At 36.7% G+C, this 15575-nt stretch overlaps 1 protein-coding gene across 1 annotated transcript in view; it reads left to right on the top strand.

The window, feature by feature from the left end:
* LOC149233155 (uncharacterized) overlaps nt 1-9862 on the top strand; it is a 30523-nt gene extending 20661 nt beyond the window's left edge. The window contains exons 2-4 of the mRNA XM_089382109.1: nt 8939-9116; nt 9216-9446; nt 9743-9862. Coding sequence (XP_089238235.1) covers nt 8939-9116; nt 9216-9446; nt 9743-9862 — 529 coding nt within the window. The remainder of the gene's footprint in view (nt 1-8938; nt 9117-9215; nt 9447-9742) is intronic.
* Nucleotides 9863-15575: the final 5713 nt, after the last annotated feature.

Raw genomic sequence — 15575 nt, 5'->3', positions numbered from 1 at the left:
CTCTGCTGCTTCAACAGTCTTTTTAGAGGATGTTTCAACTATTTCAACATTGTTATTAGAGGATGATCCAACTGTTTCAGCATTGTTATTAGAGGATGATCCAACTGTTTCAGCATTAGATGACTTTTCTTTTCCGATTTCTTCTTTATCAGAATCAGAAGTAATGTCATCAATAATGGGTTCAATTATTCTTCCAGAGCGTAAATGAATGTCATTACATTGCATAGGGGAAACTAGTTGGTTTTGAATATCAATTACCTGCAGAGCTTTATTATTATTTGGGTTGGGGTTAGGTTGTACAGGCAGCTGGGGTCTCATTGTCTGATTATTTGGTGGAGCATTTGATGGTAAGGAGAGAGATTGCTGATACTGAGGTAATTGGTTTGGAAATGGGATCTATGGAGCTGTCCAATTTGGGTTCCATTGATTAAAATAGGTTTGCTGTAGAGCCCAGGGATTCCACATTGTAGGATCAACAAAAGGAGGATTCGGTTGCTACATGGGTGGGAAATTCATTTGATTAAAGTGTGGGTACTGCATTTGATTGAAGGGTGGGTAATTTGCTTGAAAAGGAGGATGATTATTCCAACGATTAAACGACATGTTAGAATTCGTACCTTGTCCTCGTGGTTGCCATTGCCTTCTCTGTGTGATTAGGTACACTGCTTTAGCTTCTTCTTCAGTTGGCTGCAATGCTGCTTTTATTCCTGGCAAAGAAGGGCATTGTTGAGTCTCATGGTCCTTTTCACAGATAGTGCAGATTGGTACCTTGTCCAGGGGGCATTCCCTTAGTGGGTGTTTTTCCTTGCATTTAGAGCAGAAAATAGCCAGAGCAGCTTCTGCTTCTGGCTGCTTCTTTTTAACCTGCAAGGTATTAATTTGTGAAGCAAAAGAGCTTAACATTTCAGTTTTAAATTCTTCAAGTAAGTTACCTATTTTGGCCTGTGTTGCTCCTCCACTTGCTGATTTCTGGACTCTTGAGTATGTACTATCTTTGCTCTTTGCTCTGCTTGCTGCTCCTCTCGAACATGTTTTACAGAGATTGATAATCTCATCATAGGATTCCTTAGATACGTCTCCTTTTCCAAGCATATTCAACATATCTAAACAATCATCTCGTACCCCTTTTAGCAATATTGACTTGAGAATATCCTTACTCATATCAGGATGATCAGGTCGCTGTAAGTTATACTGTAGCCTTTCCACGAAGTCCTCCAGACTTTCGTCCTCCTTTTGAGTCATCTTAAATAATTCCTCCTTTCTTTCTCTTGTTCGACAATAATCTTGGTATTTAGCCAAAAATTTCTCCTTCATCTGGTCCCATGTTGTAATCACATGAGCTCCCAAGCTCATGAACCATCTTAATGCGTTCCCTTTTAATGTAGCTGGAAACAACTTCAATTCCTGAGCAGTATTAACATAGTCATAGCTTCTACACAATATATCAAATTCAAAAATAAATTCATCAGGATCTTCTGTGGATAACTCATGGAAATTGGGTAATGCTGAAAGTGGGATATTCTTCATAGGAGTTGCTCCTCTGGGGAGATCTCCAATAGGGAATTCTAGGGTGGAGAGAGAATTTTTTCCCCTTCCTTCTATTCTGCGACCTCCACCGAAAAGTCCTTCATTGTTATCCTCCATTGGTTGTTTTCCTGATGCGCTTGCCCGGTCTTCAGAGTTTTCTGTTGGAATTTCAATGTCCTGCACTGGTTCCTCCACTTTAATTTCCTCTATTGGCTCTTCGAATGGTCGTTTGTCTTCTTCCACCGGTTCCTCAGTATATTCTGATGGTTCTATAACCCTCTCTGGTCCCACTACTTCCTCTGTCTGATAATCTGTCTGGGAAGAGTGTTGGGTCTGTGGCCTTCGAGAGCTTAACCTCTGGGATGTCTCAGCTTTTGAAATAATATCATCAATAAAAGTTTTTCTTCCTCCTCCTTTGCCCTTGCCGCCTGAATGGTTAACCTTCTTACGTCCTCTCATGCATCCTGCATCTCTAAAAGAAAATCGTTAATACTCTTAAAATCTTCAGTCGCCTTCCCCGGCAACGACACCAAAATGTTGGTCACTTTAATTGTTTATTAATAAAACAGTTGAGTGCCACATAAATGATCAACTCGGGAAAGTCTGATTATTACAAAGGTGACTACGTACTGTATGTACTCAATCGTAATAGTATTAAAAGCTGTAGTATAGACAATATACAATCTATTAAACCCCTACTCTGTGTCACAGCAGTTACAACAATTACAACCTATTGCAGGAATGGAATAAGAGCAGATAACTTAAAGAAAACAAATCTGAAAAAGGGAGTGATGACTGTCCTGCAGCAAAGGATCAGGACCCTATCCTCAGAGTAAGGACTTTCAGCACCTGCTTCTGTTGTCCAGTTCACCAATACACTTTATAAATCCTAATCATCGGTGAGGCACTCATATATAACATCAATCAGTTAAAAGGAAAATAGAGTTTCAGCAAAAGTAACATATCATTAGAAGCAGTACTCATGAATAAGATATAAACAGAAATCACACACACGACACACAACATAAAGAAGATGGGTGAATCTTGTGATGAAGGTGGGCCCTGTCCTTCTCACAAGATTCCCCAGAACACAGAAACTAAGATAAAATACTCAGAACAAAACTTTATTCATCTGTCAATAAACCATATTACAAAAAAGATTCAGTCTCATCCCTTCACTACAGTTTTGTGTTACAGCTTGTTCCCTCTTTTTTCTGTCTATCCCTCTAATGCAGATGTCTCCTCTTTATAGAGGAGACATCTATTACAAAATATTTTCATTATACATTCTGGTTCAACCCTTTGTATCAAAAATAGAAAAGTCAGTTCTTGTTAACAGAATATTGTTACAGTCATGTGGATTATGATCATTATGACCAGTATAGTAATCGGTCGGACTCCTTTTCCGATGCAGATTTGTTAGGCAAATCTCAATTGTTCCTCGAAGTTCACATGCTGTTCTTGCTGTTTCAGCTTCAAGGTTCATGCTGTTCTTGTTGTTTCAGCTTCACGGTTTGCGCTGTTTCCGCTGTTTCAACGACTGCAAAATGTAGTCCTGCCAGTTGGCAGTTTCAACAATTGTTCAGCAACTTAATCAACTTTCAAGGATCAATTATAAATATAGCATGATTACGTGTTGAATAATTAAACACATAGCAATGAGGAGAGTTACTATATACCTTTTGGAGTGATTAAGCCAAAAAACTAGCAAAGGCTTTCAACTAAGGGTTGAAGAGGGCAATATAATGACAAAATATAAGGTCAAAAATAGACAATATGGGAACCTAACATTGAGCAGAATGCACAAATACAGAAAATGGAGCAGGACATGGAAACATTGTTAAGAGAAAAAGAATAGCGGAAGCAACAAGGACATCTACATCAGGCACATGTACAACAATAGAGACTTCAACAAAGGCAACATCTTTAGATTCTATAGAAGAGCTTGCTAAAGTTTTGGAAGAATTATCATCAGTTAAGGCAGAGAAAGAGAAGTTATCAACAACATTGATTCGAATGGAGGAGAATAAAATTAAAGCTGATAATGCCTATTTAATAGAACTACAGAAGAACTTCAAGCTCATTCAACAAATTCAGAAATATGAAGACTAGTCTTTTATCATTTAGATGTTGGCAGAGGCCAAAAATAACATTTGGAAGAATATAAATGCTAATATAACAGATATGTGGCCATCAATTCAAATCACTTTTGAGCAGGAAGAACTCATGAAAAGAGTTAAGTTAACAATACAAATACTAAAGAATATTTGGAGCACAGACCAAAAGAGGCACAAAGGATTATTAAGCTGTTAAACTCTAAGACCAAGGATGAATTAGAGGATGTAAACATTCCAGACAGGACAAAAACAATAATGGAGGTTAAAAGAGTTTTATCAAAAAATAATTTGATGATACAACTAGAGAAATGTAAAGAGCTAGAGTTGCAAGTAAGAGGATTCAACAGAAAGTTCACACTACTGCAGGAAAAGGGTCTACTTACCCTGAGGAATTCTAATGGCAAATTGATTCCATTAAAAAACTACTAGGAACAACTGTGTAACATAGCTTCTGATGCTTCAAAGTTTGTAAAGGCCAAAGGAGCTATTAGGAGAAAAGAATTTATAGAAGGCCTACAGTTTGATTTAAATATTCAACATGAGATTCATCACCTTTTTGTCAATAAGCCAACTTTTGACATTTACACCAAAGTGGATGAAAGGTTTAGAAACATGATAAAATTTTCTATCCCAAATGAAGAAAGGTGGGACTAGTTTCTAGAGTTGATCGAGTAAGTACAATTGAAGCCCTGAAATTTTGGCAGCAGAGAAACAACATTTGCAGCAAAATAGCCATAGTTAGCACCAAATTCCTTCAAAGCCTCAACAACGCAACAAATTTTAGTAGACTTTCCTTATCTTCTTCTTCTATATCTAAAATATTTGTGTCTTTAACATATATTATTTTGTAAATCTATTTTATTTTGAAGTCCGATATGAGATGTAAAAAGTTTCTATAAATACTTAGTAAAATGACTTAGAAAATGTTGGAACTTGTACGAAGAAAGGAGCCATATTTTGATGTATGTTGTGCATTGCATTGAAGTGATCAATTTACAATAATATAAAGAGTTTTTGTTCCAGGATTCCTGTGTCAAGCAATTGCTGATATACTTTCTCGTGTGAATTTGTTAATTTCTCAGTTTTCCATATGTTTTCTGTCTCTATTGTTTCAAGAAGATAAAGGGCCAAATTTTCTTAAGTGTACTTTGCTATGGCTTGTAATAAATATCAATGTTTTCATTCTGATGTTAAGTATAAAATTCATCCTAGCATTTTCTATATTTAATTTAACTTAAATCATATTCATCCTATACACTCCATAAATACTTTAAGAGATCCAAAAGTTTGCCTATCCTCCCCTATTACAACAACTCTTCCATTTTTGTGTTTGACCACCCAAAGACTCATGAATCCATGCCCAATGGACTTTCTCTGCAATTTTCAACCATATCTTTGAAAAACCAACCTTAGAACTCAATAACTAGCCTAAATCTTAAAACATAAATCTAAATCATAAAGACAGATCCCTTTCTGAAGCTGGAAGGGATAGATCCCACCTTTGCAAGTGGTTTTATGGTTACCTCTGGGTTTCTCTCACAACCTAGGGAAATTATAGAGTGATAACACCATCCTCCTATGACTTCTTCTGAGATAAATGTTGTTTCATCTGATAAAGGCAAGTCTCAACAACAACTTGGAAGTAAGAAGAAAGGAAAAGGTAAGAAGAAAGACCCCTCACCACAAAATAAATAAATAAATAAATCCTCTGATGATAAATGAAAGCCTTGATACCCATTCTTGATTTGCAACGAGGATCAAATTACACGTGATTACCTGCATCACACTAAAGTGAATCAATTTCTCAAATATTCCATTTCTCTCGCTGTATTGACCAACTTGTTTCCCAATCAAAGGGCTCATATGGTTGTCTGAGACCCTTCTTCCTCTAATACAGTTTTGATGCTTTACTCCTCAAAGCTGAGATTTGATGTTATTGTGGCCACTCGGAACAAGGACTATGGTAATGTGAATCCACTGAACGGTCAGGCTACTAATCAACCTACCAGTTCGACATCACCTTCATCTGATCCTACTCCACCTCTGATTCCTGCAGAATTGACTATCAAGCCTCCGAAGGGCGCTATTCATAAGTTTGCTTTCAAACCTCATTCAAGATCTACCCAAAAATATAGCATAGTTGAAGACAACTCAGTTTACATTAGTTATGTAAACTCTTGAGGTGTTGTAGAACTGCCCCACCCAAAACAAGACCTTTTTGTAATCTATTGGATGTATGGATCCATGAGATTCAAACATAGTGATTTCTCTCATGAAAACTATACCCCTCAACTTCCAGCTCAGTTAGCCTTTATAATCCAGATCGTCATCCATGGTAAAAAAATTCATCGCTCTATTGTGGATGAGGGAGCCTCGACTTGCATTATATCCTTGTCTTGTTGGAAGGCGATTGGTTCGCCTCAACTGAGTCAATCAACCACCACATTGAAAGCCTTTGATGGAAGAAATTACAAAACTTGTGGGATTCTGAATCCCCTTCAATTAGAACTAAAGGGAAAAATCATTTCCATAGAAGCTGAATTTATTAACAAACCTCTCGATTATAATCTTCTACTGGGACATACATGGGTTTACGCCATCGATACCATCATTTCGACTTACTTCCTTATGATTTCCTTTCCTCACAAAGGAGGGATTGTAGCAATATATCAAATCACATTTTTTTCCTCTGATTCTCACGTTATTGGAAGTGTCCCTCTTCTATGGGAAACTCTACATTCCTATCAGCATGTCGAAGTTGGATTGTTGAAGGATTCTTCACTTATGGGAACCTTTTCACTCCCTACTCCTCTCCTTCCCGACATATCATCTTTGGTTTCTTATATTAGCATGATATCATCCTCTACTATCTTTGGTTGATCCTTGGATTGTTTCTAATGGAACTAACATCCAAAGTTTTGGTGACAAAATTCTACTTAGCCCTATTGAGCTCGATTATGAAGCCATCTATTTAGCTTGTGCGCTTACACCTTCTCTTCGATTAGCTCGGTAGATTGATCACTGGATTATCGAACGTATTTTCATCCTTTTTCTCGCATATTCTCCACTGATGAGAGCATCATGGAGATCATGATGCCAGATCACAGGTCATGTGACTAACATCACCAACATTCTTCCTTACCAGATTGCATTGAGGATAATCTTGGTGGTGTGTACTTACCCAATTTTTTTGATCCTTTTATGAATTCTGTCTCCATTCATGAGGCCAAATTCAAAAAGAACCATTTGAATATCGAAGAAATGATACCTCTCGATATCTTTGTCAAACCAAGTATTTTAAAAAATATATACATTGGAGCATCTTGTTCTCCATCTGAGATCGAGATCTATAAAGCCCTATTTCATGAGTTTTAGGATGTCTTTGCCTGGACTTATGAATAAATGCCAGGTATCGACCCAAATATAGTAGTGCATGAGATTAAAACGTATCCTGATGGCAAACTCATCTAGAATCGCCTCCATCCAGTCCATCCCAAGAAGGATGCCTTGATTAAGGCTGAAGTTGAAAAGCTTCTTCGGGTTAGTTTCATATACCCCGTTCCTTTAACTGATTGGGTATCGAACATTGTCCCTATCATGAAGAAACATGGCACGTTTTGAGTATGTGTCGATTATTGGAATGTGAATCGTGCTTGTCTAGAGGACAACTATCTGACCCCGTTTATTGACCAGAATATTGATGGCTGCGCTAACTGCAAGATTTATTCATTCATGGATGGATTCTAGGGATATATTCAAATCATCATTTTCCCTACAAACCAACCTAAAATTGCACTTATTTGTCCCTGGGGTACTTTTTCTTATCAAAAGCTCCCATTCAAGTTGAAGAATGCTAGGGTCATGTTTCAACATGCTATGGATTACACTTTTCACGACATTAAACACATTGTCCAACCCTATTTGGATGACCTCCTTGCTCATTCTAAATATCGGGCTGATCACCTGATACATATAAGGGCTCTTTTATTCCGTTGTAGACACCATAAAATTCGAATTAACCCACATAAATGTCTGTTCTGCGTCGGTTCTGGTCGACTCTTGGGTTTTTTCATTTCAAAACAAGGAATTCATATTGATCCTTTGGAAGTACAGGCAATCATTGAATTGTGTGCACCTTCTTCTCTTGTTAAGTTACAAAGACTCCAAGGGAAAACTAACTTCCTGTGGAGGTTTGTCCCTAATTATGCTGAGTTGACCAAAGGATTCACTCACTTGATGAAAAAGCGGTCCCCTTCCATTGGGACAACATTGCTCAGAAGGTGTTTGATGCCCTGAAATATATAATGGTTTGGGCATCTCTTTTATACCCCCCTGATTAGCAGCGTGACTGTTTCATGTATCTCGATGCTTCAATTTCTACTATAGAAATGGTAATGGTCCAAGAAGAATATATAGGGACTAAACATCCCATTTATTATCTAAGTCTGAACCTTAATGATATCGAAATTAGGTATACTAACGTAGAAAAGTTGGCTTTGGTGGCTGTTCAAGTCGTCCAAAGGTTTCACCATTACATCATGTCAATTGCTGGGGGGGAAGTTATCTAAGTGGATCGTTATTATGCAATATTTTGACCTGGATTTCATCAAGTCCAAGTCGAAAAAATCCCTAGTTTTTGCCGAGATAATGTGCAATCTTCCTTCCACTGATTCTGAATGTACATCTGAAGATTCTATCCTTGACAAATCATTGTTTATGATTTCTTCATTTGACCCATGGTATGGAGGTTTTCTGATCTATCTCCAGACCTAGAATTCCCAGCCCAATACCTCTCACTCCGAGCAACGACCCATTTGATACCAATCCTGAAATTACATTATTATCGACGACACCCTTTACCGTCATGGTATTGACATGATTTTATGAAGGTGCCTCACCCTTGAGGAGGCCGAGAAATTCCTTAATGAATGCCACTCAGGGGCATGTGGTGGACATCTATCTGGTTAAGCTATGGCGTAGAAGACCTTACACGTTGGTTACTTTTGGCATACTATCGTTCGTGATTTTATTCTCACCATCCAAAAGTGTCATGCATGCCAGATCTATGATCGTAAGATCTGTGCTCCACTTAATCCATTACATCCCGTTGTCATTGTTGCTTCCTTTGCGAAATGGGGTATCGACTCTACGACATGTAACCCTCACTCGTCTAGGGGTCATGGTTATTTCATTGTCGATGTAGACTACTTTACTAAGTGGGATGAGTTGATGCCTACATATAACAACACTGGCGAAATGACTGCATAATTGTTCATCAATCATGTTATTTCTAGGTTTGGTGTACTGCAAGCAATAGTTATGGATCACAGAAAGCATTTCCAGAATCATATGATGACCAAACTAGCTGCTAATCTAGGAATTTTACATGAAAACTCCACTCCCTACTATCCTCAGGCTAATGGACAAGTTGAGGTTGTTAACAAAGTTCTTAAGAATATGCTTCAACGTATGGTAGGGGTCCATAAATCAGATTGACATTTGATTCTTTACGCTACCTTGTGGGCATACCGAATGTTTGTTAGGACTGCTTTTAGATTCACACCCTTTTAGGTTGTCTATGGTATAGAAGCAATACTCCCCATCGAATGTGAAATTCCATCGTTAAAAATAGCTGTAAAACTTCTTCCTGCCACTTCTGTAGAGGAGGAGAATCTTTTATATCTAACTCATTTGGATGAAACTTGGCGCGATGCTGCTTTAGCCAATGAAGCTCATAAAAGATGTGTCAAGGCACAATACGACAAAAATGTCAAGCCTTGTGTCTTCTTGGAAGGAGACCTGGTTCTCTTATATGACCAGGAGGCTGATAAGTTAGGTCCAAGAAAGTTCCAACCCATGTGGCTGGGTCCGTACATTTTCAAGCAAGTCCTTGCAAAAGGGACCTATGAGTTAGTAGACTTTGATGGAGTTCCACTAGTGCAACCTAGGAATGGGTTGTACCTCAAAAAATACTATGGTTGATCTCATGCGTAGTACACTGTGTACATATTGTCTATAGGTGTGTTGAGTGTGTTTATTGTGTGTCTTTTTAGAAGTTCACATGGTTTCTGTTGATCCTTTCTATGTTTGGTTTGTAGATGTTGACCTCTCTTGAATTGTATATTGGTTATGCCAATGGTGATAGTCATAGTACTCGGAACCTATCTTCTGCAACCCAAGATATCTTTACTCCAAAGGGTGAGCCAGTGAGTATGTAAGGGATTTTCATTGGTCGCTCTACTAACAACATCGTTGAGTGTAACGCAGTGGTTGAACTACTATCTAATGCTATTTTACATGTTATCTGTTGTTTATTCATCAAGCTTGACTCACAACTCGTAGTACTACAACTTGATAATGTCTATTTAGTGAGAAATCTCTCCAGCCTTTGCATGGCTTTGAGAGTACGTCATTTGGAAATTTTTTTTTATTTCATATGATATGGACATATTTCTAGAAATCTAAACACATTATCAGATTCCCTAGCTAATTATGTTTTAGATAGACATTTGCAACGAATGTAAATAAGTTTCAATTCACATCACATCATATTGAAAGAATAATAGGAACTAGGAAACACTGAAAATATGTATATATATATTAAGTTTGGTTTTACAAAAAATTGTACCCCGAGACACATATGGATACATCGCCCATATAAAAAATTACATGCAAATATCTAAGTAGACAAATCAATGGTGCTCATGATAAAATGACACTGCATGAGCTATCTTGCGCAGTAATTGACCAATACGACTAGGCACTTCGATAGTGTGTTGCTGAAGTTGCATTGAAATTTGTTTGACTTTGGTATCACCAATACCATGTGTCAATGCCTCCATGTGGTGCTCCTCCTCTGATAGAATATCATCTATTGCAAGATACCGTAGCACATCCATCCTACCGCATCAACTTGTACTGGTTCCACTTCTCCTCATGTGGTTGTCTCTCTGCACAACAGAGATATGAAGCACCTACTGGTCGAACTGGTCTAATATCTGCATGAAAACATCAATAATTTAGTCTTAGAAACATAAAAAAACACAAAAAATTGTAAAACTTTCAAAAACTTAAATGGTTGAAATATTTTACGTGAAGCATCCCATTGCTTACCCTCAGGATCATCACGAAAATCCATCCCTGCATAAGGATAATCATTAGTCATGATGAAATTTCTACGCAACCAACTAAATAAGGCTGGTGAGAAGCTAATCTCCAATAGACTTGCATGTTGGGCCATATGATATATCCATCTCCTCATCCATGGGATCCTCAGATCGATAGGATTAGTATAATCTGCTAAGACCTAAGTAGTGGCACCCTCTCTAGAGAAAAAGAGACTAATATGGAACTATAGCTGAAGTTATTTAACTTCCCCTCTCTTTCTTTAGTCAGTTGTTCCTTCATATTGACCAAAAATCCCTCGCTCCAGTTGAAGACTATTGGCTCTAGACACTCCACCCCGTACTGCATGTATGATCTACTTGCTACATGAAGTGTTGAGCTACCTACCAATCTCGCGATAATGAACATGATCATTCTCAAAGGTAATTGGGTTACATATTTTATATTGATCTTTCCATCCCTAGTTGGCTAGGCTCGAGGTCTACAATAGGTAGTGATATAATATTTCACTGTCTCCCCACCACTTCTCCCACCTAGGAGAGAGATGGGGGCACCCCTCTTGGATAAACCTGTCAGAAAGTAGATATCTTCTACCTTTATCTCGAGCAAATGTTCCCCAAACCTGAATGCTTGTGCTTGAACATCCCATGAACAAACAAGATATTTCAACAATTCCATCTGTTGCCTCATACCAGGAAGCCAAAAGAATTTTAGCAATCCACAGTTTTTCAGTGCCTAGATGGTAGCAGGATCATTTTCTGCATTTAAATCATGTTCCTCATGTTCTCTTTCTCTCCAAATGAATGCCATTTTGTGCTAATGAACACCTGAAACATCAACAAGAGATTCATTAGGCTCCTTTTGATGCAAAAAACTTGACAAAAATTGAGGGAAAACTGAGAAAAAACTTATCATTTTGCACCAAACGCACCCCAGTAGTGCATGACATAGCATTGCACCTCTCCCAACAGTGAAAATCTGCCTAGGTGCAACACATATTTTTATTTGGGGGGGGGGGTGCGTTGATCCTAGGGCATGTTCTTGGAACCCCAAGCCTCTCAAAACCTCAACAAATTTGCATGAAATCACAAAAATGGACTGTGAAAAGAAAGAGAAGGGTTTTAACTCCTACCTGGAAGTGACGTTACTCGGAATGGTCCACTAGATTGGCTGCAATCAGTTGCAGAAGATTGAGGGAAAAAAGTTGAGAATTCTCACAGTTGAAGGTAAATGTGAAATGGTAAAAATGAATAGTCTTTTTAAGTATCTATGGTCATATCTCACATTATTTTATTCATATTTAATTTTTTGACCTAGATATGCTTCATTTTTAATATGAAGCATGTACGTTTAATCCTTTTTGTGATGTTTTTGGTAGGTCGACAATTGTTAACATATTTTTATCATGCTTTAAACATGTTATTTTGACCAAGGAGTATACTTTTATCTCTTTTTTCGGGCTTTGTAAACCTACGAAAATGGAACCCCTTGGAGTCCTCTTTTAGCTCTTTTCAGACTCCCAAAATATGAAAAGACTGTCGAGCACTTGTCTTTTCAAACTCGTAAAAGTAAATGAAAATACGTTTACTCAGTATAAGTTTAACCCTTTTCTGGACTGAGATAGACTATCTACGAAAAATGAATACCTTAGTTGAACATGGCTAAGAGGTTCTCTTGAGTATTGTTTTCTACCTTTTCAGACTTAAGAGACTATCTACGAAAAGGGACATCTAGAGTTTTCTTTTTTGCCTCTTTTTCAAACTCTCTAAACATGAAAAATATGTCGAGTTTTACCTTCATTGGACTCGTTAAAACATCAAACAACGATGGAATTTTCGAACATGACAAGGCCAAACCTCTCCTTCTTAGGGTTCGTTAAATATACTTGGAGGGATTCATCCGAAGGGTGAACTTATAGATCAAGCATATGTTATCTTCCTTAAGCTTGTTAAAAAATAAAGAGGTATTGACCAGTATGGTTTGGGAAATTTGGAAAACAAGGTAATCCATTTTCTAATGGTAGTGAGTTGCTCTTGAACACGACACTCTTCCACTTCATCTTCATGGCTGTTGGGTTGGGTAATCTGCTTGTATTTTGGTTATCATACCATTTTCAGAGCCTCCATTTCAGTTTTGGATCAATGTTTCCAACTCCATTCAGTGTCGTTGATGTGTTCAACATAAGTCATTCAGTTAGTATCCATTAAAATACTCTTAAACCTTCATTCCATGTTTGCCTTTCTTGATCTAGTTTTGTATCAATATAATTTTGTCTCAATCATGATACCTGTTTCGTGTCATTGATGGGTGATATATCAAGGCCCTCTTGCGACAGGTCCCTTCCCGTTGACATCAACACATTATCTAGGAAGTTGAATTAGAAATAAACCTTTGGGTACCTTGGTGCTTGGATACATCAATGGAAATTTTCCTTGATTTCGATGACAGGTTTATATCAATTTCCTTTGACAGAAAGATTATGTGTGGTGTTTTACATCAACTCATTTATTCACACCATATGGATTGTACTGTAGTACCTTGAGAGCAATTAACATCATTAGTGGTTTATCTCACGTCTGTTAATGACTTACATCATCGATTGGTAATTATATGGTGTCTACCATGTTCAATCTCAACTCATTGATTCACATGGTTAGACTCGTATGTTGGTTGGTTGTGTGAAGAAGATAGAAGACCACAGTTCTAGTTTCATCCATTCGGGCTGTGATTTCAGGAGCTATACAAAGATCACCATTTATGATGGTCATGTTCATACAGACAGTCATCCACCAGTTGTCATTTGTGGATGCATCTTTTGATCATTGTACGTGTTACATTACATTATGTGCTGAGTATGAGTATGCCTCCCTTAGCAACATAGATGTCATGATGAAAATGTATTGTAATAGATGAAGCTCGCCAGTTGTTCTTAATCTCGACTTGTCATAAGGTAAAGCACTTCAATCATCATTCGCCATTTTTGATTTTGTGCTTTATGGGGAAATCTGTTCTAGGAAATTTTGTCACATATGATCAATAGGCATCCTAATGGGATGAATCAACATCCTATTCCCCTTTGTCATCATCTTGGACAAAGCCCTAAGCGTGCCTCTTTCATTCCCTAGAGTTTCAGCTTGAAACTACATCATCTGAGCCAGTTTTAGGACCAACACCCCCTGGCCTCTTGTTGGAAAACATTCACCTATAGGTTGCTCCATTGTGGCTTGTGTTGATCACCTATAGATTTCTCCCCTTTGCACCTGCGTTGGTTCCAAAAATTCAGGAAAAAGAGAGAAATTCTAGAAGCTTTCTCTTCAGAAGCTTCCAGAATTTGTTAACCATTTACCTCAGATAAAACATTCGGATCCTATCCTACCCTACTTTGGAGTTTCCATCCCTTATCCTTTGATCCCATCCTCCCATCAAAGGTGAATCTAAAACCTCAGGTATGTAATTGGATAATAAATCCCAACTTACCACACTCCTATATATATTTACAACCTTCCATACGCAAGGGGTTGGCTTTTAGAGAGTGATTCTACCCTTATGTTGTTGTTGTGAGAGGTTTCATTTCATGCATTTAGGGTGATTTGAGGTGCATATTGTGACAAGGAAAGTACACGTAAGCCTGGAGGAGCTCTTCTACAAGATCAACATCTATTTATGGTTATAACTCCTTCCATTTATATTAATGAAAATAATTCTCTATTTTCCTATATGTGATGTTGTTATTTCTTGTATTTCAATACCATGTTGATCTATTGAATAAAGTATTTAGTTGATATTGCATAGATTTCATAGTTTCTTGACTCATGTTATTTGAAATTGAAGGTTCTAATTTTGACAATCAGACTTGGAATTGGAGCATTCAAGCTAAAGAAGGAACGAAACATGAGATAGATTCCAGGCAGGCTTCATTCCATAATCTATTTCTATATGTTGTTCCAGGTTAGCCACCACACCTAGGGGAGATACTTTTGTCTGCAATCATAAATCCTGCATAACAATGTGCTTTTTAAAATATATATAACATATATATTAATTCTTTTTAATAATATATATATATATATATATATATATATATATATATATATATATATATATATATATATATATATATATTAAATAAAGTTATAATTTAGTTAATTTTTATGATTTCATTATTAGTATTATTATTTTTTAACAACTTGAAATATATGTGAATGTAAATGTTCTAATGCTTATTATGGATTGATGCCTATAGGAATTTACCAACCATTTAATTTATATGACTGCAATATTTTAAATTAATTTTTACTAGTTTTTAAATTTTAGCAAAGTGAGATGTATTATGAAGTAAGTGTTTTGATGTTTATTATGGATTGATATCTACTAACATTTATTGACTATTTAATGTATTTGATTTTACTAGTTAATTAATAATTAATAAAACTATACATGAGAGAACATGTTTAAAACATATGAATGTTAGTGAATAGATACTTTTGCTTAAATATTTATATATTATAACTCAAGTTCTGAGTTCTGAAAACAATCATTTTTATTTCTAGTTATTCACTTGCACACATAACTTGAGTTTTTTTAGTAATACAATGAAACAAAACATTTCAATGTATAATGAAATGGTCATTAAAATAGAGTTGAAAACTTCAAATGAACAACATTTTAAAATAGATAAAAACATTGTAATGGAATAAAATGTGATAAAAAAATATGACAATTTTTTTTAGGTGAGGATTAAATATATCTTGAAATTGTGCCACTTTATATATATAAAGTCCAATACTAGAAAAGGTCATTCAATAC

Source organism: Pinus tabuliformis, chromosome J (genome assembly GCF_031772625.1).
Source record: "Pinus tabuliformis cultivar Carrire ecotype Pingquan chromosome J, CPIR1, whole genome shotgun sequence".
Classification (NCBI taxonomy): domain Eukaryota; kingdom Viridiplantae; phylum Streptophyta; class Pinopsida; order Pinales; family Pinaceae; genus Pinus; species Pinus tabuliformis.
This window is presented reverse-complemented; position numbering and strand designations above follow the sequence as displayed.